The sequence below is a fragment of the Portunus trituberculatus genome, chromosome 41 (assembly GCF_017591435.1).
Source record: "Portunus trituberculatus isolate SZX2019 chromosome 41, ASM1759143v1, whole genome shotgun sequence".
NCBI classification, from domain to species: Eukaryota; Metazoa; Arthropoda; class Malacostraca; order Decapoda; family Portunidae; genus Portunus; species Portunus trituberculatus.
The window spans coordinates 13,116,820-13,143,885 of NC_059295.1; the positions used below are offsets into that span (position 1 = coordinate 13,116,820).

The window sequence follows — 27,066 nt, forward strand, 5'->3', positions numbered from 1 at the left end:
GTGGACCTTTTATTTTTAATAGTTTTGTTATTCTTAGCCACTGCCCCTCTTACTTAAAAAAAAAAAAAAAAAAATTAAAGCCTATTTATTGGCGATATTCCTAGGTGTTTTGGCATATTTGCTCAACTGCGTTTTATTGTTATTTATTATAAATATTAATATATATATATTTTTTTTTACATTCTCATCACAAGCTTCTATGTTTGTAATTTATTATTTATTTGTTTATTTATTTATTTTCAGAAACAAACAAATTAATTCAAGAACTGGTTAGTAGTGCAAGTCGTGACTTCTCTGAGCAGTTCAACTCCTTAGTGCAGAGTTTGGAGCCAGAGATTGTTGCCAGACTTCAGGCAGCCTTGGCAGCAGCTGCTCCTGCCACATCACCCACTGCATCCTAATGTTCGATGATATTTTTGGACACCTTTGCAATTTGATTGTGCATCTTCCAGAAAATACAATGAAATTAAAGCCAACTATTAATCTTGTTAGAGAAACTGGATTAATTTAACTATTTATTGCAGTGTAGCATTATTAAATTAATATGCTTTCAGTACTTAGTGCAGTGTGGAAGAATGTTTGACCCGTCTGAATCATTCAGGCAGTGCCTTCATCAGTGGAATTTCATTGTCAATCTTAACAGCTGTTTTGCACGATTCATGGTACTACAATCAAATAGTACTGTCACCACATACTTTAGCTTAATCAATGGGAAAACATGCAAAACATATTCAATATTGAAACTGTTGCCATCAAAAGACAAATAAGTAGCTGACAATAAATGAAGATTTGTATATGGTGTCAGCTATAACACTTATGTAAAGAGTGTGTGTGTGTGTGTGTGTGTGTGTGTGTGTGTGTGTGTGTGTGTGTGTGTGTGTGTGTGTGCACGCACATGCATGCATGCATGCACACAAGCATGTTTGCTATTGTCAGTCCTTCCAGTGAATGGATCATTCGGTGACTTGGTGGGTGATTGATATTATAATTGTAGCGATTGCCAGTGTTACTTATTTTAACAAGGTGGTATTCTCTCTCTATCATTATTAGCTTAAGTCTTATCCATCATCTTACTTATGTATGATGAGTGTTCCTCTTAGAGTACATCCATCACATAATATAGATGATAATTAATATACTGTAATATTTCAGTGAAGCAATATTCCCTATAAAAAAGTTACTACCAATAAATAGACATTTTACAATCAATGGTGCTGTTAGCTTCCCCCATTGGGCTGGGTAAGTTGGTGAAGGGGCAGAAAATTATTACGAAGTTTGTTGCTCATTGAAATTCTATCCATCTCAATTTACGTGGCAGCTGAGTTACTTTAGCCCAAAGACAATCTTATCATGGAAACAGTATTGTATGAAGATACTACAATAATTGCTTATGTAACTAAAAAGTATCCCTGTGATGTAAATTATACTGAACTCACATTGATAAACCGATAAAACAGATTCTGTACAGTAAAGTATATAAGAAGTAATGTAGAAATTCAAAACCCTTGATCTAAATTCATCTATCTTTAAGAATCAGGAACCCCAGCACAAGCAATAAAATGTTTGGACAACAAAGAATATTTCATTGGATCAATGAAAACAAGGGATTTGCTTGAGCAAGAAAACCAATCTACATTGTTTTATAGATATTGCTTTAGATATACTAAATATAGCCTGGTTGCATGGTTTTTACTATATTCAAGAGATGTTCTTTATGTTGTGCTTGTTACTTTTATATTGTAGTTTTAAGGAACTAATGATGATATATGCAACAACACAATATATGTTTACAGCATCAGTAGTGTTCATTCCTGTGTCTTGTAAGCAACCCTATGGGCATGTATGCAACTCTTGACTGCAAAGATTACTCTTACTCATGACATTAGTTTGTAAAACTCTGATGTGAAGCAGTATTGATATGAAAGCTTAACAAAGTAGGAACATTAAAAGATAGAAAAAAAAAAAAAATATATCCTCATGATATAAATCTGACCAAATTCACAATTTTGTAGGATGAATTTCTTCCATTAAATAATATCTTGAGAAAATTTTCAATTAATTTAAGTTGGCATTGTCTAAGTATTTTTGTAAAAGGACTCCATCCATATTCATCACATTCCAGATAATTGGACAACAAATATTATGATCCTCTTTTAGAATATTTTCTAAAATTAGCAAAGTATAAATTCATGATGTAAATAACTCACAGGGTTTATAAATACCAACCCCCAATATCTTCTGCTCACTTAAGAGTTATTGTAAAATCCCTTCACAGCAAGTTCTGAGCTAGAAGAGACCATACAATTATAAAAAAAAAAAAAACATCATGCTGACTATGATGTCATTAATGTCTTATATATGAACTGACAACAAAATAACAATGATTTCGCCAACAATAGAAACTAGTGTGTATTGCAGCAATTTTAATTTGCACACCTACTTTAAAAACAAGTCTTTCATTTATCATACATATACTAATATACAATTTTTGAGGGCTTGTATAAAAAAAAAGTTCTCAGATGGGATTATAAGATTGGAACACAACTATTTTTTGTCTGAAAATATGAATAAATTTTATAGAAAAAATTAGGGAATCTCAACAAACTAGTTACTCCATATAAATTATTTACACATGTCTTCTTCACATTAGTGTCAGTGACAATATATCTTCCTTATGTAATGAAGATTTCAAGGCAACTTGTTCACATCAGATGACACTGAGCCAATAAAGTCAGATTATCTTTCCAGAACTTCCTTGGAGATGCTTTGGTATGTGTGTGTATTTGTTATTTTAATCCAACCATAACTTCAAATGTCTGCATGTTTATGTTAGTGATAATTTTAGTAACACATTCAATGAGATCTCTTAATACCAGAAGCTTACATTTTCAACTTATGATATTGTTGCATATTCTGAAACTATTTCCACGTTAATGTTATTTTCAAACCTGGTTAATAGACCATTAGGATTCACTATGAGTGATGTGACCATTAGGATCCACTATGAGTGATGTGACCATTAGGATCCACTATGAGTGATATGACCATTAGGATCCACTATGAGTGATGTGACCATTAGGATCCACTATGAGTGATGTGACCATTAGGATCCAATATGAGTGATGTCTTCGATTCTGGCATCATGAGGTTAGCATTGAGTTTCATCTCTCGCTGACTGCCTTTCCTCCAGATTCATAAACCATTACTTTAATTTTAATTGACTTAAATATAGTTCTTATGGTCATTCCTGATATATCAAGGACCTTGTGTATTTGTGGAATGGAGATCACCATCATTACATAATTATTTATGGTCTTTCACATGGGAGGGAGTGTGTTAGTCTTAAGTATGAGGGGATAATCATGATAATTATTGTTTAGTCTGTGAAAATGAGGGAATGATTATGATAATTATTGTTTAGTCTGTGAAAATAGAGTGGAATTAACAAAATAGATATTAACCAGTAAACATCAACTCATGTTGCTTGTTTTTTTTTTTTTTTTTTTTTTTTTTTTTTTTTTCTTTCTCTCTCTTTTCTCTTTTCTCTTTCCTTCATTAGCATATGGATTCTTAGATCACTGCTTACTAACCTTAAAGAAAATTAAGAGAACAACACTCAATGTTAAGCATTCATAATATGTAAATAGATGTTGAGAAACTTCCATGTACTCTCATTCGTTAAGGTCTGCTATCAACATGAAAGCAGCAGAACCTATGTAATGTTTTCACAGTGATGTGCACCTACATGCCTGTGCGTTTGTCTTATTACGGCAATTTTCTGTTTTAGGATTTCTGTTTAAGAAAAGGAAAAAGGAAATTTAAGAGCATTAGACAATTTTGGTTTTACCTAATGTTTCTTGATTTACATGCATCTCAAAACCTGAATCAGATAAGTCCCTCAATTTTCAACATCCTCACAATAATTTCCTGGCTTTAAGCATTGAAATTAGGAAAGATATTTTTCACTTTGAACTGCTGAGGATAAAGGTTTTCCTTGGCATTGGTTTATGTGAATGTTATTCCATCAAGTCACAATCCATTGCTGTTGCAGTTTTGATTTTTCTTGGGTGAGTGATCTCTGGATCTCAAATCTAATTATAATGCTCGGTCTTGTGCAATGTTTCTCCAAATATCATGGGAAATTTAGTGGTGCATGCATATCAGTTACAATATATTCTCCTTTGCCTACATAGATATTTATGCATTATGAAATGGAGTTACACTCGACTAGCTGAGTCCCTTTGTAGACATATTAGAATTTTCTAAGGAATACATGGCATGGTCATACTCAATATTTGAGAAAAAATAGAAATAGAAGGAAGATGCTTTCAATGGAAATCAGAACATTCTATACATGTGATGGAAATTCAAACTAAATTTGTCTTGACAGGTTTGCAGTCAATAAAATTTTTATATTTGTACTCAAAAGTATTAGAATGTGATTTAAGTTTTTATGTTAATGGACATTTGTGTCTTTCACTAGAATTTAAGAAAATATTGTCTATGTGGTTAGACATAAGCACATTAGAATTTAGAACAGCTCCACCAATGCTTTATTATTTAAAAAATATATTCATATTGAGGGTAAAGCCAAAGAAGTTCATTGGTATTTTAAGAATCAAATTGGGATTATAAAAAGTCCCCATGAAAGCATTTTAATTACATAGTATTTGACTGAGAACAAACCTTGTCAATTTTAATGTGATTAGTTTCTAAAAGTTAATAGCTTGTCTTGTGCATCTTCTGATCTCTAGTGGTTAAATAATACTGGACATTGTACCTCTATGAAGATGTACTGAATTAATGATACTCCTGTATGGTGGAAATTGATTATTGTATGGAAAGTTACTACCTCTTGGTAGAATGTATGGCATGACAGCATTTAAACCTGAATGCATTTCTGAGTATTGGAGGGTGATGATGTCTAAGCATAAAGTTGGCTGTGGAGTGTGTGAGGCAAGGAAGTGTTACCCGTTTCTGGATATAATTTATTGTTACATGAACATTGTTTATTTGAGTTTGATCCATAAATCTTGTTATGTAATGCTTAAATTTGTCTTGCATGTATCTTTTTTATACTCAGAATTCATTAAATGATATATTTCAATTAAAAAATGGTGGTAATTTGTACATTTTGAAATTTTGTTCAAACTGCAATTTGGAAATTTATTCCAGCAGTAATTAAATTGTTGAAAGGAAATATGTCTTCAATCATGCTTCAGCTGATAAGGATCTAGTCTACCTGATATCTTAAGTGTGTGATGCAGAAATACAAGTTGTGTATGGGATTGGAGCAGTTCAGTTAGTATAGTTTCTTTTTTTTTTTTTTTTTTTTTTTTTATACATATATATAGGAGTTAGTGTGGAAACTATTCACCAACTATTTTTATACATCTGAAAGTGCCTTGTGTAATTCATAAACAGTGATATAGTCAGCCAAGCTTGTTATCTTAGTAGAATGCTTATGAAATAAAATCCTTACAGGTGCAATTGTTTTAGTGTCTTTTATTGTTCCTTGTTACAACTTACTGTTTCTGGGATCTTATGCTACCTTTCTAAAAAGCTTTGATTTTTTCCCTCATGTTTGCCTTTCTTTCACAATTGAGTCAACACTACTCGGTTATCTTTTTAAGTGTCCTGTGTTATACCAGCTTAGATTAAAAGAAGACAACTACCCATATATAGAAACCACTGATTAAGGTCTCTACAATGATGAGGGGCACTCCCAATACAGCCATATCCAGGTATACTGCAGGAATTTTGACTACAAAAATATTTATACTTATTTTTATGAATATTAGTTAAGTCCTTAAATTTCAGGAAATGTATGTAGATTACAGGACAAGGGAATCAAGTACTATAAAGTTTAAAATTGTCCAGGTAGTGGCTTTACTGTGGTGCCTGACGTCCTCACGATCCTAATGACCGTTTACTATTGGAACTCGAAATATGATTTCACACACCTAATGACTGCGTCAGTGCACCTGCAGGTTCATAGTGTTATGAAGCACCCTTGTAGCATCATATTTTGAAAAAATAGTGGAGCTTTTGAGTTTATCGGTAACAGTTGAAAGCTGCAAGTAGAAAAAAAAAAAAAAAACGAACATTTACTATTTGAAATGTTCCGTGAAACATGACTATTTAACGTAAAGTGAACAGGTAATGTAATAGAAATCTTCACCTTAAGACAAATAATTAGTGTTCGTTTATACAGCTTTCCAGGCGCTTAACCAACCACTCCGTGGCTGTGGCGTAGTATCTGCCACGATGGTATATCTACGATGAGGAGGGTGGAAGGTTACAATATGGTAATACAGCTTATAATTCTTTACATCCCTATATAAAAAATATTTTTATATATGTTTATGCACGTTCTGGTAACCCTCGTCTAAAACGTGACTTTCCCATCCCCTACAGCATGTGGTCTCAGTCCTACCCGAAGATCGGTCTATGAGCTATGAGCTCGCCCCGTAATGGGGAAGACTGGCTGGGTGACCAGCTGACTACCGAGGTGAATTGCACACACCGCGCAGTGTAGTGGTTAGCACGCTCGACTCACAACCGAGAGAGCCCGGATTCAAGTCCCGGGAAGCGACGAGGCAAATGGGCAAGCCTCTTAATGTGTGGGTCCCTGTTCACCTAGCAGTAAATAGGTACGGGATGTAACTCGAGGGGTTATGGCCTCGCTTTCCCGGTGTGTGGAGTGTGTTGTGGTCTCAGTCCTACCCGAAGATCGGTCTATGAGCTCTGAGCTCGCTCCGTAATGGGGAAGGCTGGCTGGGTGACCAGCAGACAACCGTGGTGAATTACACACACACACAGATAATAGGCACCACGCCTGAGCATAACTGCGTGGGCAGCTTCAGTATTTCCTCATTCACAAACCAGTCTCATTTACGATATTGCCTCTTTGAATTCAGGAACCTCAATGTTTATCAACCCGGCATATTATAACCATCAGCCTTCCTTGTGAGTTGCTGGGAATTTTAAGGATTTTTATCTAAAATCTAAGAGAGAGAGAGAGAGAGAGAGAGAGAGAGATTTTGATTCTTCATTAGTTGCTTCTTAATCGGTTGCTGAGAGTTTTTCCTCTGTACGATGTCATCATAACCAATATAAGTAGCTACTGCGCTCCGTCTTGATAAAGGAAGTTTAGTTAACACATTCATATAGATAGAATGTTAAATAGTGTGGGGCTCAGGGCATCCCCTTTGTGGCGTTCCATTTTTTAGTGCTATCTAGTACTGCATGTTGAGAGAGAGAGAGAGAGAGAGAGAGAGAGAGAGAGAGAGAGAGAGAGAGCTACATCCTCTAACCTGCTTTGAAAACTGGAAGCAATAGGTAGTACTTAAATATATCAATGCATGGTTAGATACCCAAACGAACTACAGATTTTGATAAAGATTGTTTTACATAACCATACAAATCTACAAGAAGATTGTCGTATAACCATACAAACTTAGTAAATCATATCCTAATACATTATGTAAAAAAAACACTCGTGATATCCCACCCAACATATCTTTCACTAATATTACGTGACCATTACTTCTGAGAGGTGCGTGGATGCAGTTCTATTTTTATTTTTAGCTCTAACCGGGCACGTTACCAGGAGCAGTGAGTGAGTCAGGCAGCCAGGGAGGGACCAGGCGACATCCGGCAGTTCTGACCTCCGAAACTCTAAGAAATGTGTGAAGCAACGAGAATTGGCTTAATCATTTACGATCCTTGGGTGTCATTTCCAACTTCTGACAGAATCCCATGACCTATATACAAAAGGAAATGTGTGTTAGAAGAGCCAGGGTTAAGGATGAGTTGTACGCAATGTAGACTATTTGTAAATATATCATTCTTTGCAAACAATCCACATCCGTATTGTTCAATGTTGACGGGACTTGGCATCTCTGGACGACTATTTCGTCACTCTCATTAGCTAACTATACAGGTAGTTTTTTTTTTTTTTTTTTTGCCATTTTCTGTATTTCTTATGTCGGTAAATTTTCATATCATGGACCTGTACACTAATCTCCACCATGTCAAAGGTGTGAGTGGTCTAGAATTTGCCTAATCATTTGTTTTTATTATGGGAAAAGAGATAGAATTTTTCAAACCACATCATTGATTAGTCAGGTTCTCATGCTGTGTTTCTTCTGCTAAAGATGTATTATTCTTGTAAAACTCTATCTAGAATCATGAACGCGCTCTTGAAAAGCCTTATAACTCACTTTTAACAAAAGCCTTTAAGTGTTAAAAGTAACCTTTTTTTTATGTAAGAGGGATAAACGGCCAAGGGCAACAAAAATTGGTATTAAAAAACAAAGAACTGAGGTATCGGTCCCTAAAAAGTGCAATAAACAATTAAAAAGGGGACTCCCATATATATATATATATATATATATATATATATATATATATATATATATATATATATATATATATATATAATAGTAGTCAACTTTTTTTATTTATCTATTTATTTTATTTATTTATTTATTTATTATTATTATTATTATTATTATTATTATTATTATTATTATTATTATTATCATTATTTTATTTTTTTTATTAATTTAATTTTTTTTTTTGCGTGAAAGATTATGAATAGGTAGGTGTGTGTACGTAGTGTTGTGTGAAAGAACAGAGTTGTCTTTATAGGGTAGGCTGTGACTGCCATCTTGTGTTGAGACACAAAGGGAAACGTCCAATGAGGTCACAGCTGGCTTTAATGATAAGTTCACAGTACTCCCGGAACTAGTGTTAATAGACCTCGCGGGCAGGTGCTTACTGCCTCCTCCAATAATACCAGTTGCGACAAGACGCCGAAATGTTACTGTAAGCACCGTCTTCAAAATACAATTTGGGGAAAAGACGCAAAAATGTTCTATCCATATAGTAAGGGAAGGTGGGGTAAGACGGACCCATGGGGTAAAATGGAAGCCCCCCCTTCAAAATCCAAGCATAAAGAGGCGTTTCAAAATTTGACTCCTAGATGTCCTTCACGTTGCCCAGCAATCATGAGCAATGACATCACTGCCAGTAGGCACGCGTTTTCCTTGCGCTTTAGGGAAAAATTTGTCATTTTATAGTGATGTTATATGCATAAGGCAAGACACTGTTTGTTTTTATATTGAAATAATTATTATAATGATTTAGTACTTATGTTATACATGCCCATGAGTGTATACATGATATATAGATGCCATAAATTGGCATATATATATATATATATATATATATATATATATATATATATATATATATATATATATATATATATATATATATATATATATATATATATATATATATATATATATATATATATATATATATATATATATATATATATATATATATATATATATATATATATATATATATATATATATATATATATATATATATATATATATATATATAGTAAACATAGATACTTTGGTAAACGTTTTTGACATTTGAATATTCATAGCATCCCTATACAAGGCAGAGTTAGAGGCAGCAATTCAAAAGTAAAAGGAAAAAGACCTTGCTCTAGCACAAAAGCGACAAGAGAGAGAAGACAAGAAGAAAAGGAAACTAGCACTGACAGCATCAAACACCCTAACAAAAAGATAACAAAACAGATAAAACGAAACCAAGAGAAAGGTGGACCATCCTGGGTTCATCACAGTGATAGTGACAATGAAGATGCTTGTACTGCAATGACACATTTGGTAATTCTGTGAGAGGGGGAAGGGTGGGTTTGTTGTGCTAATTGTAAAAGCTGGGCTCATGAACAATGTGCAGGATAGATGATGATGATGCTGAGGAAGAGGTTTTTGTGTGTAATTTGTCATAAGTTGTGCAGGGATAGATGATAATAAATTATTTTTTATTTTTTTTATTTATACCAATAATTTTGACTCATTTGGCTCATGAGCAATGTGAAGGGATATGATGTTTTTTTTTTTTTTTTTTTATCTGTGCTTTATTTATGCCAATAAGCATTTGTTTCTTCATGTTCAGTTTGCGGGGTAAGATGGACACCTGGGAGTCCGTCTTACCCCATCATTTTTTTTTTTCTTTTTGCCCATTAAAAATGATTTTGTAAAATCTCGTGCTTCATTGTTTTCCTTCAAAAACCGTGACCTGGGTGTGGACTTCGAAGATAACATCCCAAAACACCACCACAAACTCACAAACCCCCAAAAATCATATAAATGTGGTTTCTAGACTTAATACTTTGTTAAGTGGTCCATCTGACCCCACCTTCCCATACCGGAAGCGCAATCTGACTTAAATGTGGATAAACAAAAGTAATTGGTCAACATGCAAAACTATCAGTAGATGAGACAAACAAGACGCAGGTAAAGCACCTTAATAAACCTCCGAAAGACAATCCCTATAAACCTGAAGGAAAGAAGCCAAAATGTTACTGTCCTATTCCAACTCGAGGGGCTCATAGCTCGGCCTCAATAAGACATTCAGCACTTCACTATCACGGCACCAGTCTCATAATCCGGATATCATTAGAGGCTTTCTATCACATATATGATACTTTTTTCGGTGTTAGAAAAGATCTGCAATTAAGTACAGTAGTAGATTCGTTCGTTCTGACTAATGATATAGTTAGGATATATCATTTAGAAAACATATTAAATTAATTGTTTATATTATCTGGAGTCTATGATGCTAAATTGACTGTAAATACTATCATAATATGAATGCATCGCAAATGTCTTACTTTTCATCAGCTACGACAAATAATTCAGATGTACGACCAGCAAATGAACTCACTCCTCACAAAGGAGCGAGAAAGAGTACCAGTGAGGAAGGAAGGGTCGTATTTAGAGTGCGCCACCAGTGTTGTTTCTGTAAATATGTGCACTGCGACTGTTTAATATACGACGACTCGGTCCTCATAACTCAAATCTTGAAAGGCAAAGAAAAATAAATCCAAGTGAAAACTATGACGAATTCTTTACACTAGAAAGACTTCGGGATATTAATGAATCTATCAAACAATTGAGCGTATCAATCTGCAACCAGGGCACTCAGTACTAGATGATAAAAAAAAAAAAAAAAAAATGTGGTACACGAGACCACTCAAACTGATGGCCAAGCACCATTATGATTCCCCTTTTTATTCTCTCAGTCATACCCAGTGCTCCTTGTTTCTTCCGCGTCCTCCGACCTGCCCCTCCCTGCCGGGCGTGCTGCTGCCACCAGGGGAAGGAGTCAGTGGCCCTCACAGCGTCGGCTATATCGGGACGGACTCTGTGCCCGCAAAGCAAACTCACTGCTCTGGCTTAAAGAAACAACGGTGTGTGTGTGTGTGTGTGTGTGTGTGTGTGTGTGTGTGTGTGTGTGTGTGTGTGTGTGTGTGTGTGTAAAGAAGATGTGAGGAGCAGGAGGGAGTGACCTGCTGCCTCGATAGATAATAATCGCTGCGGTGGCGGGGTGGTTGCTTTTCCCTCTCGCGTTTCAAGCGTGTCGTGGGTTTGATCTCGCAGGTTTCATCTCACTACCTTTCCCTGACAACTCCTTGCCTCTGAACTCCGTCCTCCTTACAGCCCACGTCCACTCTTCCCGGAATGATGAGTAACGCCAAACGCCGTCTGGAACCTGGCTGAGTGGTATCTGAGGAAATGCTTTTCTTTTCTTTTTTTTTTTTTATTAATACTCTTGAGGTCGAGGTTGAAATGTCTTCCTTTGCTTTGTATGACGTCCAAACCTTGGCAGCAGGGTAGATAAGGAAAGAAGACACACACACACACACACACACACACACACACACACACACACACACACTACCGCATACCTACCAGACTGATTAATGAAACAAGCCTCATTAATGTTGGTATCACGGGAAAGTCAATAGGTCACAGAGAGAGAGCCAGCGAGCTCTCCTTTCCATTCAGCGGTGTCCTAAAAGGTATGCTGAGGTGTGGGTAGCCCGTGCCTCCTACATCTGGCCGGGTACGCGCCCCACGCCTAGCCACGCCCTGCACGCAGGTGCGCGACAACGACATCAGGAAGCAACGTCACCGTGGCCGAGAATGAGGGCAAATGAGGGCATGCGAAATGAGCATGTGTTCGTATGTTGGTATAACCTGAGCCCGCTACCTTGACCCCCCACCTCTGCCGCCCCCTCGGAATGGCGGAGGCCCGGGCACAGTGAAAGTGGTGGTGTCGGTGGGGACGGACGGTGCTCCTCCGCTCATAGCTAACCTAATCATCGGCCTGAGCCTGCAGGGGACTCGTTGACTAGCAGAAGGCGTGGCAGGAGGAGGAGACAACCTCACGTAAGTTGTTCAAATGGTTGGGGACATCGGGAGCGCTTCTCAAGACACAGGATCGTCGTCTGAAGCAGCAGGTGCACAACACACTCCTGACCCACACACCACCTGTCACATCCCCGCAGCATACACGCTCCCACATTGCCCCCCACACACCTGTCAGCCACACACACACCTGACAGGACATAGTACAAAGTGTCACCATGCGCACCATGCGGGCTGGAGGCAGGCGGTGGTGAAATGTCAAGTGTCTTGCCAAAAACACCAAACTGCATGTTGTCGCCGCATGGCGCATACCCATCTCTCACAAACTGCTCTCCCATCCCAGCCTTGCCCCGCCCAGCTCGCATCGCCTAAGATAAGGGATTACTAGCATCACTGGAGTGGTGACGATGGACCTTACGTGGGGAGGACGATTTTATTTTCCTTCTCTAATAACACCGGTGCGCGGGGTCCGGTGCGGAGGTTGCTGGCGATGTGATGATGGCATTCCATGAGGCGGTGCGCTCGGAGTGGAGCCGCGGATTGCTCTCGGGACAAAAACATTTCATAACACCGTATCTTTAAATTGTGGTCAGAAATTGAGTAATATTCTACGCTCTTTCCCACTACTTAGTATTTTCCTCATTATTAAATTCCTTTACTTGTTTATTTTATTTGTCAGTAGCCAGGCTTCATAAGAACACTGTTAGTATCAGAGTTTTAAAGACTGGGAAAACGTTAAACAGACTGAAAGTGAATGCACGTTACTCGACTTCTGACCATGCATGTACGCGTTCATTTTCTACATATATATGTGCAAGTTATGAACAATGTAAAGATATTGAATAGTCACGTATCGGAGTTCCAGTTTGAAGGAAGCAAAACATTCTTTGAGGGTGATAATTCTGTGCTTTGGTAACTTCCACCTTCATTGAGTTTTTTGCAACACTGGTGGTTTTGGATCTAAGTTGCTATAGGTGGAGCCTCATATCTATAGTTCTGTCAAACGTATGATGTTGTTAATTCTTACTCTATCGTTTACTTAACATTTTTTCTTGTGTCATTCATACCCAGAGACAAATAACTTTCTTTCATACCACACGCCCTTCAGAATTTTCCGCCAGCTGGCCTAGACTTGTCACTCTCACTCTCTTCACTCACTCACCACACCACTCTTCTGGCTGTCGTCTAATCATGCTTCCCAGTGTCGTTTGACACACGACCCTATGAACTGAACTGACAATATCATACGGTGGAGTTGGTTGTTTAATATTTTGATTTATTATCATTCTGAACCCGACAGCCTTCTTGTACTCTTATTCAAACGTATATTAGGGCTTGATGTCTGTTCTATTCAAAAGTGTTAGTTCGAGCTATAACATAAATATAAGAATGCATAGTTTCTTGCAATTCTGAGAAAGACGACTATGTATTTACACAATCCGGAAGAGTTCGCAGGGATTCCAAAAAGTAAAGTGACGTTTGTCTTTCTAAAAGCAGCAATGAGACCCTTCACTCTCTTACTCTAACTTCTTGGCTTCCTAATTTCTCTTTATCGACCTTGTTCTGAACTCAGTATTCATATGTAAAGTAGTGTTTCACATTAAACCCTTCACCACTCGTGACAATATCTGTTATCTGAGTAAACTGACCTAATCCGTTGAGACTTTGCTGAACAAATAATATTACAAGCACCAAGATGCATATACTACTCCATCACTTCTTTTGGTATTAGATACCTTTCGATATATTATCGTATACTTTAAATGGACAATTTTATCAAGCTTGGAGCGAGGTCACGGCGATCAGAGTTAGGTATACCTGATGAAATATGGCGAGATGCAGGACAGCACGGCCTACCTATCATTTAACGTGTCTATTGTTAACACACTGGCCTTGAGAGTATATATTTCAGCTATTGTGGTCTGGCGCTTTGTATCGTCTCAAACAATAAGCCTCTCCTCCCGGATCTGGCACTATCGTTACCCATGTTTGGAGTAAGTGTGCCGTGACCCCACTCCCAACCCTCATCTAAAGCCGGTGAAGTCAGCTGCCACTCCATGGAATTTTTTTTAGCCGAGTATCTCCAAATTGTCACACTCTCAATATGCCCTTGCTTTCTTATACCACTATTTTCATGGGTGTTTATCTCATCTTGTAACCTACACATATCGACTTTGCTATGGCTCCATCGTATATGACTTTGCTACGGCTCCATCGTACATGACTCGCACTATTCTTTTGAGTTTACAAGGAATTCCCTCTAACTTGCATCCCTAAAGCAGCCTGTCATCTTTTCCTTCTCTACTTTACGATGAAATGGAGATCGCTCTATCTGATGCCTTGTTCTTACATGCCATAAAAGTTTAATCTCATACAACATTAGTTTTGCTGGTATACGCCATATATAAAACGTATATCACAAGTAGGAGTACGTTCAATGCTCGAAATATGAAGTCTCAAACTATGATGAGTATTTTTAAATGTTTCGGTGCCTTATCTCGGTTAGTTTTACAAGAACACCTTCTAATGTCGATGATATGAGTTTTCAAAGATATTTTCATAGTGCCAATGGCAGTCATATAAGAACTCCACTTCATCAGTGCCAAAAATCATCCACAAAAATGTAACTGATTATCTCAGTTGCCTTCGAAGATACCCATTATGAGAAAACAAAACGTTACAAACACGAAAGCGAAATCTTTGCCACCATCATCACGCAGTGCAACATACTGGATTGCCACCACCGCAACCTCAAACATATTGAAAGAAAGGCGCAAAGTTTGCCCCAACTTTCCTTTCTTCTCCGCTTCGTTCCCTTTCTAAACACATGATCAATGTTCGCGCAGAGATGTGTCACGTGACACTGTGATGCATTTCTGTGCCTCCAAAAGAGAGAGAGAGAGAGAGAGAGAGAGAGAGAGAGAGAGAGAGAGAGACCGATCCTAACCCCCACACACACACACACACACGCACGCACACACACACACACACACACACACACACACACACACACACACACACACACACACACACACACACACACACACACACACACACACACACACACACACACACACACACACACACACACACACACACACACACACACACACACACACACACACACACACACACACACACACACACACACAGTCACACACACACACACGAGGATGAGATACGAATGAGGTGTGACGCAGGTGGAGAGATCTATGCAGGATAACGTACGAGGCAAAGATACAGCTGTCAGCCCTAACCCAAATCACGCGTGTGAGGCAACAAGCAAAAGACGCTCACAAAAAACAGCAGGCTCGAGGTGAACCAAGACCAGACTGGAGATTAGGACCCGCACGTTATATTGAATCAACTTCCACACAGATAGTTAATTAAAAGAGGAACTGGAAATCACTCGTGGGGCAGGAACAGATGGTTTGTAAGTGTGCAAATGCGCGCGCGCGCGCGCGCGTGTGTGTGTGTGTGTGTGTGTGTGTGTGTGTGTGTGTGTGTGTGTGTGTGTGTGTGTGTGTGTGTGAAAGGAGGAGGAGGGATTGAAAAAGCGTGTGGTAGAGAAGTATAGGAACAAGGACATTTGGCGACAACAGGTGTAAAGGACAGGTGATGGGTACGTAAAAAGAAACAAAATAAAGGTAACAGGTGAAGGAAAATTACAGAGACAGATGGTGCAGGAGCAAAGGGAAGTTAAAAGGGAGATGAGGGGAAAAGGAGACAGGGAGGCTCTAGGGAGTTTGGTTATTACAAGTTGAAGGGAAGGGAAGGGAAGGGAAGGGAAGGGAAGGGAAGGGAAGGGAAGAGAAGGGAAGGGAAGAGAGGAAGGGCGGGCGGGAGAGCGTGAGGGAGGGAGGGAGGGAAGGAGGGATGGAGAGAATATTTTGATTGAGGTAGGTAAATGAGCGGCCAGCTGGTCAAGAGAGGGAGGTTCTATTAGCCACACGAGACACGGAGAGGTGGCACAGGTGATACAGGTGACAGGTGGGATGTCAAATAAGGGCAGGTGGTAGGTCCTTGTAAAACAGCTGATCAGAGAGGGATGGGGTGTCGTGGGGGCAGGGGTCGGGGTCTACACAGGTGAGGAGGGCAGAGATGAGACCTGAAGGGGGAGGGGAAGGTGAAGGGAGGCGAGGAAGGGGGAGGAAAGTCAGGTTACGCCCTCACTAACTCGCATGCGTAAACACCACACATAGTACGCAGGGAACATCACAAATAATTACCGTGCAATTTTTTGTTTGTTGGAAGAGAGAGAGAGAGAGAGAGAGAGAGAGAGAGAGAGAGAGAGAGAGAGAGAGAGAGAGAGAGAGAGAGAGAGAAAGCACAATCTTATCGGCCGCCCACGACTTGCCCCCGCCCACTGGCCGCCCACCACGTGTAGGAAGCGGTCAGGCGGGTGTAAGTAACAGATGGACTAGGTGGGCAGCACGTGGGCGGGGTGGATGCTCGTCTTGAATGTCCGTGTATGGGCGGAGAGTATGTGTGTGTGTGTGTGTGTGTGTGTGTGTGTGTGTGTGTGTGTGTGTGTGTGTGTGTGTGTGTGTGTGTGTGTGTGTGTCGGGTGGGGCAGTGGCCTCAAAGTGGGCGTGAGGTAAGAGAGAAGTGGGTGGGATGAGTGCCAAGGAATACAAGGATGGGCGGTGGTTAAGGTGTAGGGAAACTTTAAAGTAAGGGGGGTGCGAGCCTATAATTATTTTTGTTCTTCTTCTTCTTCTTATTATTATTATTATTATTATTATCCTTACCATTATTATTTTTATTATTATCGTTACTGTCATCATTATTATTGTTATTGTTACTATTATCATTATTATTATTACTATTATTATTATCATTATTATTATCATTATTACTATTCTTCTTCTTCTTCCTATTATTATTATTACTATCATTCTTCTTCTTCCTCTTCTTTTTCTTCTTCTTCTTATTATTATTATTATTATCATCATCATTATTACTATTCTTCTTCATATTATTATTATCATTATTATTATTATCATTATCATCATTATTACTATTTTTCTTCTTCTTCTTCTTCTTTTTCTTATTATTATTCTTATTATTATTATCATTATTACTAATCTTGTTGTTGTTGTTGTTGTTGTTGTTGTTCTTATTATTATTATCATTATTACTATTCTTCTTCTTCTTCTTCTTCTTCTTCTTCTTCTTCTTCCTTATTATTATTATTATTATCATTACTAGTAGTAGTAGTAGTAGTAGTAGTAGTAGTAGTAGTAGTAGTAGTAGTAGTAGTAGTAGTAGTAGTGTAGTAGTCGTAGTATGTTATCAGTAATATGAGAGCACTTTTTAACTTCCTCTCACGTCAAGGTCATATAGGCGAGTTATGGATATAAAAATCAAAGTACTTTTTAACTTACTTTCATGTTACTTACTCAAGGTCATACAGTTAAAGAACAAGACTAACCTTGTAAATCCAAAACCACTGTCATTTTTTAGCACTCTTAAACACCTTCGCCCTATCTGAGGTATGCGTATGAAAGGCGTGTGTGAGGCAGGGGGGGCGTGGTCGCGCGTGTCGCATGTGGGCGCGGAGAAGGCGGCGGAGGAGACTATAGGGGTGGCAGTAGCAGTGTGGGCGGCCGCAGGGGGACACTCGGCGGCCATACATGGCGGTGGTGTCGCCCAGATCAGAGGGGGAAGTGTAGGCGCGCCAGCCATGTAAGCCGGGGAGAGTCCGCCAGCCGGTGAAAGCGAGCAAGAGTGAGTGAATTAGAATAGTGAGGAAATGTGAGGATGAAGGAGTGAAGATAATATAAAAGTAACGCTGGGTGAGTGAGTCAGTGAGAGTATATGCTTCCATTCTTTTGACTTCTATTTTTTCACTTCCATCATCTTCCCGTGATCCGCAGTGTATGTATGTATCTGATGGAGGATGAAGGATGAAGGAGTGAAGATAATGTAAAACGAAGGTTGGATGAGTGAGTCAGTGAGATTATATGCTTCCCTTCTTTTTGACTCCTATTTTTTCACCTTCATCAACTTCCCGTGCCCCGCAATGTACGTACGTATCTGCATCTCCACCTTCATTATACACGCAGCTCCTTTCCATCCACACCAACAAACACTCATTTCCCTCCTCACACAATAGCATACCCATAGACCATACTCCTTTTCCTTCTTATATCGTAGTTAATCTTCAGCATCAAACAGCCTAACAAGATCGAGAAGATGTGTTGCTGTTTAAATTCCTTCGTAATCCTTTGTAAATCCTCTTCTTTCTTTCATAACTCCGACTCACACACTCGCACCTTATAGTCACAGGAATCTATTCTTTCATATGGCTCTCCTTCCTCACCTTGACCGCTCTTCCCCTTCCCTCGTCTCCTATCCATCCCTCAACACTCCTGCTCTATTGGGGCACGCAAAATTTTCTCTTCCTTTCACCCACAAACAAGAGATCTTTCCAGTTTTCTGTCACGTTTATATGCTGTGTAAGTGATAACGGAAATTTGAGATGTAATTAAATTCTCTCTCTCTCTCTCTCTCTCTCTCTCTCTCTCTCTCTCATGAATACGTCCTGTGAGATAAATGAGGAGCGTGTGTGCGAGCAAGGAGGAGTGAAGAAGCCTGATGCTGATGCGACCCAGATCACCTGAGCCTTGTGTGTGTGTGTGTGTGTGTGTGTGTGTGTGCCGTCTTTCCATACAGGGCGTTGTAACACCTACTTAACGCAGCACCGCCAGCATTACACCCTCCCCTGCTGCCTGCTCGTGCTCCCCTCATCCATCAAGATCGACACCAGCACCATTACCAACGCCACGACCTTCCCTATCTTTCACTCCACTCTCGTCCTGCTACTGCTGCTACTGCTGTTACTATACCTACCATCACATACATACGGTTGCTACCACTTCTATTACTATTACGTCTATTGCTGCTGCTGCTGCTGCTGCTGCTGCTACTACTACTACTACTACTATTACTACTACTACTATTAATAATACTACGCTGACTGGTCTTGATTAGGAACTTTACATTATCTTCTACATATATTAACTCGAACCAGAATGAATTATCACACACACACACACACACACACACACACACACACACACACACACACACACACACACACACACACACACACACACACACACACACTGACACGGGTAAGCTTCTTATGTATCTTTTTATCTCGTAAAAATACATTCTTCCCCCCTTCTCTCTCTCTCTCTCTCTCTCTCTCTCTCTCTCTCTCTCTCTCAGCATAAATATAAATATTCTAGTAGTGTGAACAGTTGGTGACCTCGGCAGCACTCCATTCTAGGAGAGAGAGAGAGAGAGAGAGAGAGAGAGAGAGAGAGAGAGAGAGAGAGAGAGAGAGAGAGAGAGAGAGAGAGAGAAACTACGTCATCAATTTCTCGGTATTGCTAAGATTTTTAGTACACACACACACACACACACACACACACACACACACACACACACACACACACACACACACACACACACACACACACACACCAGTCCCATTTAGAGGCATAAAAAATAATCCACAGTATTGTTATAAGAACACGCACGATTAGGTCGCAATGCCAGGATTTGCTTTCATAGAATCGAGAAACCCTTGTATGTTGGGAACTCACTGGAAGGGAGAGCACCGATAGGTAATTGTAGTAAAATAAGAGTCAAGGCTTGCGACGCTGAGGTCAAGTGTGGCGGAGGGGGAGGAACATCCAGTGATCATAAAGACTGGCTTGAGGGAAGAGGGGGGGGGAGGAAAAGTAGTATAAAGACAACAATGAGATGCATGATAACAAGATATGAACTTCCATAAAAGCTTCGAAAGATAAAACGAAAGAAAAAAAAAAAGCGAAAATATGTGGAAAGTATCACCGAGGTCTTGTCTGCACGTAGTGTTGAATGGGGGATATTATGAGCGATAAAAGTGACATACAAGAAAGCAAGCAAGCGTGTCCCTATACTGCCGTCCAAATGAAGGTAGTGACTTACTCTAACTCTGCTCTGAGAGGAGGACACGACCCCGAATGTTAATCTTGTCGCTCCTAAGTATGGCGCTTGAATTATGTGAGAGAGAGAGAGAGAGAGAGAGAGAGAGAGAGAGAGAGAGAGAGAGAGAGAGAGAGAGAGAGAGAGAGAGAGAGAGAGAGAGAGAGAGAGAGAGAGAGAGAGAGAGAGAGAGAGAGAGAGAGAGAGAGAGAGAGAGAGAGAGAGAGAGAGAGAGAGAGAGAGAGAGAGAGAGAGAGAAACCTTGCAGCCTTGGCATGATAAAAGAGGCGATCCAAGAAAACAAAATGATGTACAACTATGCTTCAATAATACTAGAGAAGAAAAAAAAAAGCATGTAAGCTTTGTTCAATTTGGAGCTGACTAATTCTGAAGCTCTGGTGAAGTGTTCGTGATGAGAATGGGGAAAAACAACAACAACAACAACAACAACAACAACAGCTGTATAAAAAAAAGCGTTGTACTGGAATTATTAGTTCACCAGATGATATTGCGCATGCGGAGGCTATACGCGAATGAAAAAAAAAATACTGTAAATAAATCGGTAAAAAAAAAGTAGTATATATAGCAAAATATAAAGACACATAATACAATTTTTTTTTCTACAGCAGAAATACTGTAATATGCTAACTAACTCGCGCAACACACACACACACACACACACACACACACACCTTTCTCCAAATATTAGGAGTGTGTCCCCGAGATGCCACACCAATATAGGGTCGAGAAAATGCTGACCTCCTCCTCCTCCTCCTCCTCCTCCTCCTCCTTACCTCCTTTCTCCCCTCATCCACAGACTTGTTGACAGAATGTTAGACTCCGCCCATGTGATGAAAGGGCAGAGGCTTCGGGAAAGGAACACTCACACACACACACACACACACACGTAGTGTAGTGGTTAGCACGCTCGACTCACAATCGAGAAGGCCGGGTTCGAGTCCCGGCGCGGCGAGGCAAGTGGGCAAGCCTCTTAATGTGTGGCCCCTGTTCACCTAGCAGTAAATAGGTACGGGATGTAACTCGAGGGGTTGTGGCCTCGCTTTCCCGGTGTGTGGAGTGTGTTGTGGTCTCAGTCCTACCCGAAGATCGGTCTATGAGCTCTGAGCTCGCTCCGTAATGGGGAAGACTGGCTGGGTGACCAGCAGACGACCGAGGTGTGAATTACACACACACATTTTACTTTCTCTCTCTCTCTCTCTCTCTCTCTCTCTCTCTCTCTCTCTCTCTGCTATTGAGGCACTTTAGGAAACTAATAACAGTTTTCCGTGTGTGTGTGTGTGTGTGTGTGTGTGTGTGTGTGTGTGTGTGTGTGTGTGTGTGTGTGTGTGTGTGTGTGTGTGTGTGTGCGCGCGCGCGCGCCCTGTCTCCTATCACCTACAAACGCAAACACACATTCTTCGAGTCACATGAAAAAGACGAATCACTGCTGGCTGGTTTTTCATCTTCATCTTCCCTCACTCTGCCTTGTGCACTGTATCATAATTACCTTACACAATACTTTAAGCTAAGAACAACTCTCCTTCACGAATAACGAAAATACGGGCATTGTGAAGTGAAGCTGAATAAATAACAATTTTGTTATTTCAATTAGGATGTTAATCTCTGTACAAATGTTGGTCAATTTAATTTCAACCACTTAGTAATTTGATACACTCCATAATACATGATACACTGTTTGAAAGCTGTCTGGAACGGGAATAACTGTACTGAAACGATCATAACAAACGCAACTGCAACTATAAGTACACGTCAGTTTATCTCAAGTGCGAAATGAAAGTAAAAGTAAGTTTGCGGTTGCAATCAGCTGGGATGAGATGACATACTCTAAAGATGCAAGGCTTTCAATTGGTTCTAAGTATTTGTATATTAAAGGTTCTTTTGTTATGTAGTTGGACTCTCTGAAATGTCGTCTCTACACGGTTTGAAAATAGAGGATAAGTGTCTTGAAACCTCCCTCTTGAAAAGTTAAATTGATTGGAAGGCGTAAATACAAAAGCAGGCAGAGTTCCAGCGTTTACCAGAAAAATGAATGAATGACTTAGAAAACTAGTTAAAGTTAACTTTTGCATTAGAGAGGCGGACAAAATAATGATGAGAAACATGAAAGTTGTGCAGAAAGCCTGCGGGGGAAAGGGGAAGCATGCAGTTACTAAGACCAGAAGAGCAGTTGTCATGAAAATAGCTGCAGAATATACCAAGGGATGTAATATTGCTGCGATGAGAATGAAGCTAAAGACAGTCAGTCAGAGAAAAGGAATTGATGCGACGAAAAGCTTTTGATTTAACCTTGTCTATAAGACTGTACAAGCTGAACCTTCCATACATGTGAAGCGTACTCCATACATACACGAATAAAGACCCTAAACAGAGTTAGCAATTGCTGGACGGTTAGAAAAACTGGCGGAGACGCGTCGGAACGCCTAACTTAATAGAAACTGTTTAACAAAAGATAAGATATGAAGTTTCTAGTTTTGATTATAAATAAAGAACAGACCTAGGATGTTAAATACAGAAAAGGGGGACAGTTGAGTGTCATTGAAGAGGGGATAGTTGTCTGGTAGGTTGTGTAGAGTTGATAGATGAAGGAATTGAGTTTTGTAATGATATTTTTGTAAATCTCAATATATAAATTGTTAACTGAGGCAAGACGCCAAAGCTTTAGAGAATGCGGTCCTGAGAGGAGAGGCGCGTTAAAGTTATGTACAATATGTTAGGAATGTATAAATGGCTGAAAAAGCCTTGAAAACCCTGAATCGGAATACACTCCATGATTTACAGCTAGCATGTGTCGCAACGCCTACCTCTTTGTGCAACCCTAGCCTAACTAATGGCCCGTGCTGAATTCCCGTACAGGCTTATTTACCTTTGAATGGCGGGCGGCTGGTGGCTGTCAGCGGGTTGAAAGTGGTGATGGGTATTCAGCCTAGTGCCGCGCCGCAGATGTATGCACGCGTATGTGCCACATCCTGGTGTAGCGACGCGTGGTGCACCGCAAGGACTCACTGGCACGTGTGTTGTGGTAAATAATGTCTGCTGGTGGTTTGAAAATTGTCGCGGTGATGTTCCTTCTTCCGTGGCGGCAGCACTACTGCCTGTTCTGAGACTGAATGAGCACGCTTCGTTCTGGGTATGAGTATGGACCTTTAGAATATTTGAATCAGTCAAGTATTCTAGAGCCCTTAATAAATTCAAAAATCACTTGGAACTGTGAAACATATCTTGCTTAAGGTGACTGTACGCCTACTGTCTCATGTTCGTGTAATGAAAGAGAGTATCAAATATGTATTGAGGTGCATTACATCATTCGCGTGTTTCACTCACTCGAGCTTCCGAGCCCTGAAGCAGCATTAGGTCTTCAAATTCCTACATAGCGAGTTCCTCCATACAGACAATTGCAGTGACCTTTAAAAAAAAAAAGATTTTTCATTATCATCATCTGGTTTACTTTAAGATGCTAACTCTCCCATTTCCACTATACGATGCTCATGAATACTGTAAATAGGACAGTAATTACCTTCAGTATGGTTCTAGTGGTATCTGATGCGCTTAACCAATTAGAGTCTTCCATCAGAGATACTAAAAGTAGTCTACACTTTTCATAGATCAAGTTTATTTAGATGAATCACGTAAGATTGTCTGAAATGTTTATGTGAAGCCGCAAAACAGTTTATCACGACTTTCTGCAGAGAGAGAGAGAGAGAGAGAGAGAGAGAGAGAGAGAGAGAGAGAGAGAGCATAAAATCATAACGAGTCTGTCAAAACCTTGTCGGCCTATACAAGGCAGCTGCTGTTTACCAAGAATCAGCTTCATGCATAAATTCATCTAACCTTTCTTTTTTTAAGTTCTTTATCGTGCCGCGTTTACCACCGGAGAGAGAGAGAGAGAGAGAGAGAGAGAGAGAGAGAGAGAGAACCTTATATTGTACTTTATCAATCATCAATAAATCAATCAAACGATCAAATAATCTACCTATCTATCTTCCTATTCATCTATTTATTTGTCAATCAAACAATCAATCAATCAACCAGTCAATTAACCATCTATCAATCTATCCAGCCACCCATTCATCCGTCAACCAATTCATCTGTCTGTCAACTCAAACATTATTTTTTAAAAACTCAACACTGAGCCCCCAGTAGTTTAGCCCTAAGAGAGCAAACACGCTAGTGAAAGTACCACCACTAGTCACACGGAGATGGACGACTGGCAGGTGGCTGAAGGAGGGACGCAGAACACCTCACAGTTTCTAAGGGGCGTGAGCTTGAATGACCTGAAGAGGCTTGTATACGGAAGAAGGGAGCCCTAGTGAAGGTGAATTAGGATATATATATTACGTAGGATGAAGGATATTATTTTTGCATGGGAGAATGGGGTTTGCTATGTTCTGAATGTCATCTCTGTTAGTCCGTGTGTGGTGTATCTCTCCTTTCATCTCCTTTCCTTCCTTCCCTTTCTCTCTTCTTTCGTAGATGCCAGATGCGTCCTGTCATCACTACTGTTTACCTTTTTTTCTCTCTCTCTTCTCCTTTCTCCTCGTCTTCCCTAATGGTTTCTCTCTCTCTCTCTCTCTCTCTCTCTCTCTCTCTCTCTCTCTCTCTCTCTCTCTCTCTCTCTCTCTCTCTCTCCTTGTCACACGGCATGTTTCTATCAATACTTCACAGTCCTTATAAAGATTTAAAGGAGACATTATGCATAACTCAAAATACTCTCTCTCTCTCTCTCTGAAGTGTCAGTGCAGTCGGCGTTCATTCAGGCGGTGCCCCGAGTATCAAAGCTCAGTAGTCGCGGTTTTCTGACGTCACCTCGGCTTTTGGCTCCTCATTATCGCAGCACATGTCGACCTTAAGGCATAGTATTTCTTTCACCATTACTTCTGCGTGCTCCAGAACATTCTCTCTCTCTCTCTCTCTCTCTCTCTCTCTCTCTCTCCATAGTCGTATTGGTCTTCCGCTCCTCCCTGGCCCCTTCTAAACCTGTTCCCGGGAAAGTCACACCGTCTCCCCGCTGGCCAAACACTTCATTCACCGCCGCTATAAATCACCCGGGTCATCTTCCCAGACAAAACTATTCCCAGAGCAGGAAAGTAAAAACATCGTTATTGTTGTGGTCTTTACTTCGCTTTTCCAATCGTGACACAGGGAGGATATGTCTGTTAGGAGGCACATCAGCAGTCCTTCCCGTGACTTGACGCTGGATTACTAAAGTGACAAGATGCGTAGCCGGCGGTGCCCTCCACTCACCTCCCACTGACCGCCCGTCCCGCCCAGTCCCGCCGCGCGCTGACCTTGACTCCTCAGGCTAGGATGCTGCTTCGTTCCGCGGGCAAAAAAGTTCATAAATAAGACCCATCACCCTCCCTTTCCCTCGTCCCATCCGGCCACCCCCTCGCCTCCTCCTACACCGCCTCCTCCACCAGGGTCTTGCCATACGCGATAATCATTGTGCTTTAGGAAAGATATTGCCTTCATCCAGATTATCTGCCCAAGTCTTCAGATACCTCATGCAATGTGCACGAACGAACGACGCAAAGAGCATTTTATAAGACTTACGATTCTTCTTCATATAAAGAAATAAGCTGTACAGGACGTCTCAACCATAGATATCAATAGACAGAAGACAAACGTGGCTATCTGCATTCATCTATCACACAGACGCAGCTTCTGAAATTATCGAAATCCTAGAACTCTGAGCAGAGCGGATGATCGCCGCCATCACTGGCAGATTCCCATTGCACGAAACAGCACCTCCATTCCCTACACGGGCCGGTCAGGCAGGGGCAGGTTGAGATATGGTGCAGCAAGATTGTCTCGTGTAGTCTGCTTGTTAAAAGTCAACTTTCTTCTCTACGTAGGTAATGAATGATCTGGGTTACTGATTCACTTCTTCATTATTCGTAACACGTCTTCTCTATTGCCAACACACCCGTGAAGCTTCATTTGCATTTACAGGTATACTAAACTCCTGTAAAAGATTCTCTCTGTCTGTCTCTCTGTCTCTCTCTCTCTCTCTCTCTCTCTCTCTCTCTCTCTCTCTCTCTCTGCAGTGATTGGATAACTTTATAGCTCTAAACAGACGTCTTCCCTCTCGTCCTGTCCCTGATCACCTCACACACCCCAGACACCAGCCTCCTCCCTCCCCTCCCGCCCCACTCTCCCAGCCCGGCGGTATCTTCTCTTCCTTTCATTTCTGTGTTTTTCGTCAGCGACCAATATCAGGAAACAAGGCCTGTGAAGTTTCCGGCACTTTTATCTGTAAAGATTTTTCTACCGGACGTGACGGCGCTCTGCTGGTAGGTGGAATAAATTCAGGCATGGCAGTCCAGGCGTGACCTCAGTACCCAGTCGGTGACGGTGCTCCGGTGGCCTTGTGTCCTATTCAGGGCCAAGCAGCGCGAGGGGCGGCGGCTTCCTGATGAAACACCGGGCTGAACAAATTTGGGTCGCACGTAACTGATGAGCGTCACCCGCGATAGAAGGTGACGTCATTGTTACGCCGTGAGTGAAGATAATCGTAAAGAGACGCGGGTGGACTGCCGTTCTGTGGTTGGTAGCGAGTGACGCTTACTGGTGAGTGACGTCATCGTGTGAGTCACGGGACCACTACCAGCACCACCACTATTACCACCACTACTACCTTTCCGGATGCTCTCTTATTCTCGCCAACCACCACACTGTTCCTCATAAGGAGGCGTTTGTGTCCCCTTCAGAGGAACATTTGAGTAGAGGACTACGTCAGTGTTATGACGTCTGCCGTTCAGTCCGTCCTACCAGAAGTGGCGGCCGGCGAAACGAAAGGCGACAG

The 27,066-nt window shown here is 40.5% G+C and overlaps 2 protein-coding genes across 2 annotated transcripts in view; both read left to right on the forward strand.

The window, feature by feature from the left end:
- Positions 1-5,496, forward strand: part of LOC123516669 (importin-4-like) — a 60,053-nt gene extending 54,557 nt beyond the window's left edge. Inside the window, exon 20 of the mRNA XM_045276271.1 lies at positions 244-5,496. Within this exon, the coding sequence (XP_045132206.1) occupies positions 244-401 (158 nt within the window). The 3' untranslated portion in view covers positions 402-5,496. The remainder of the gene's footprint in view (positions 1-243) is intronic.
- Positions 5,497-12,137: 6,641 nt separating this feature from the next.
- The window catches only part of LOC123516519 (collagen alpha-1(XI) chain-like), a 75,388-nt gene continuing 60,459 nt past the window's right edge, over positions 12,138-27,066 (forward strand). Inside the window, 1 exon segment of the mRNA XM_045275940.1 lies at positions 12,138-12,284. The gene's annotated coding sequence lies outside the window, so the exon portion shown is untranslated.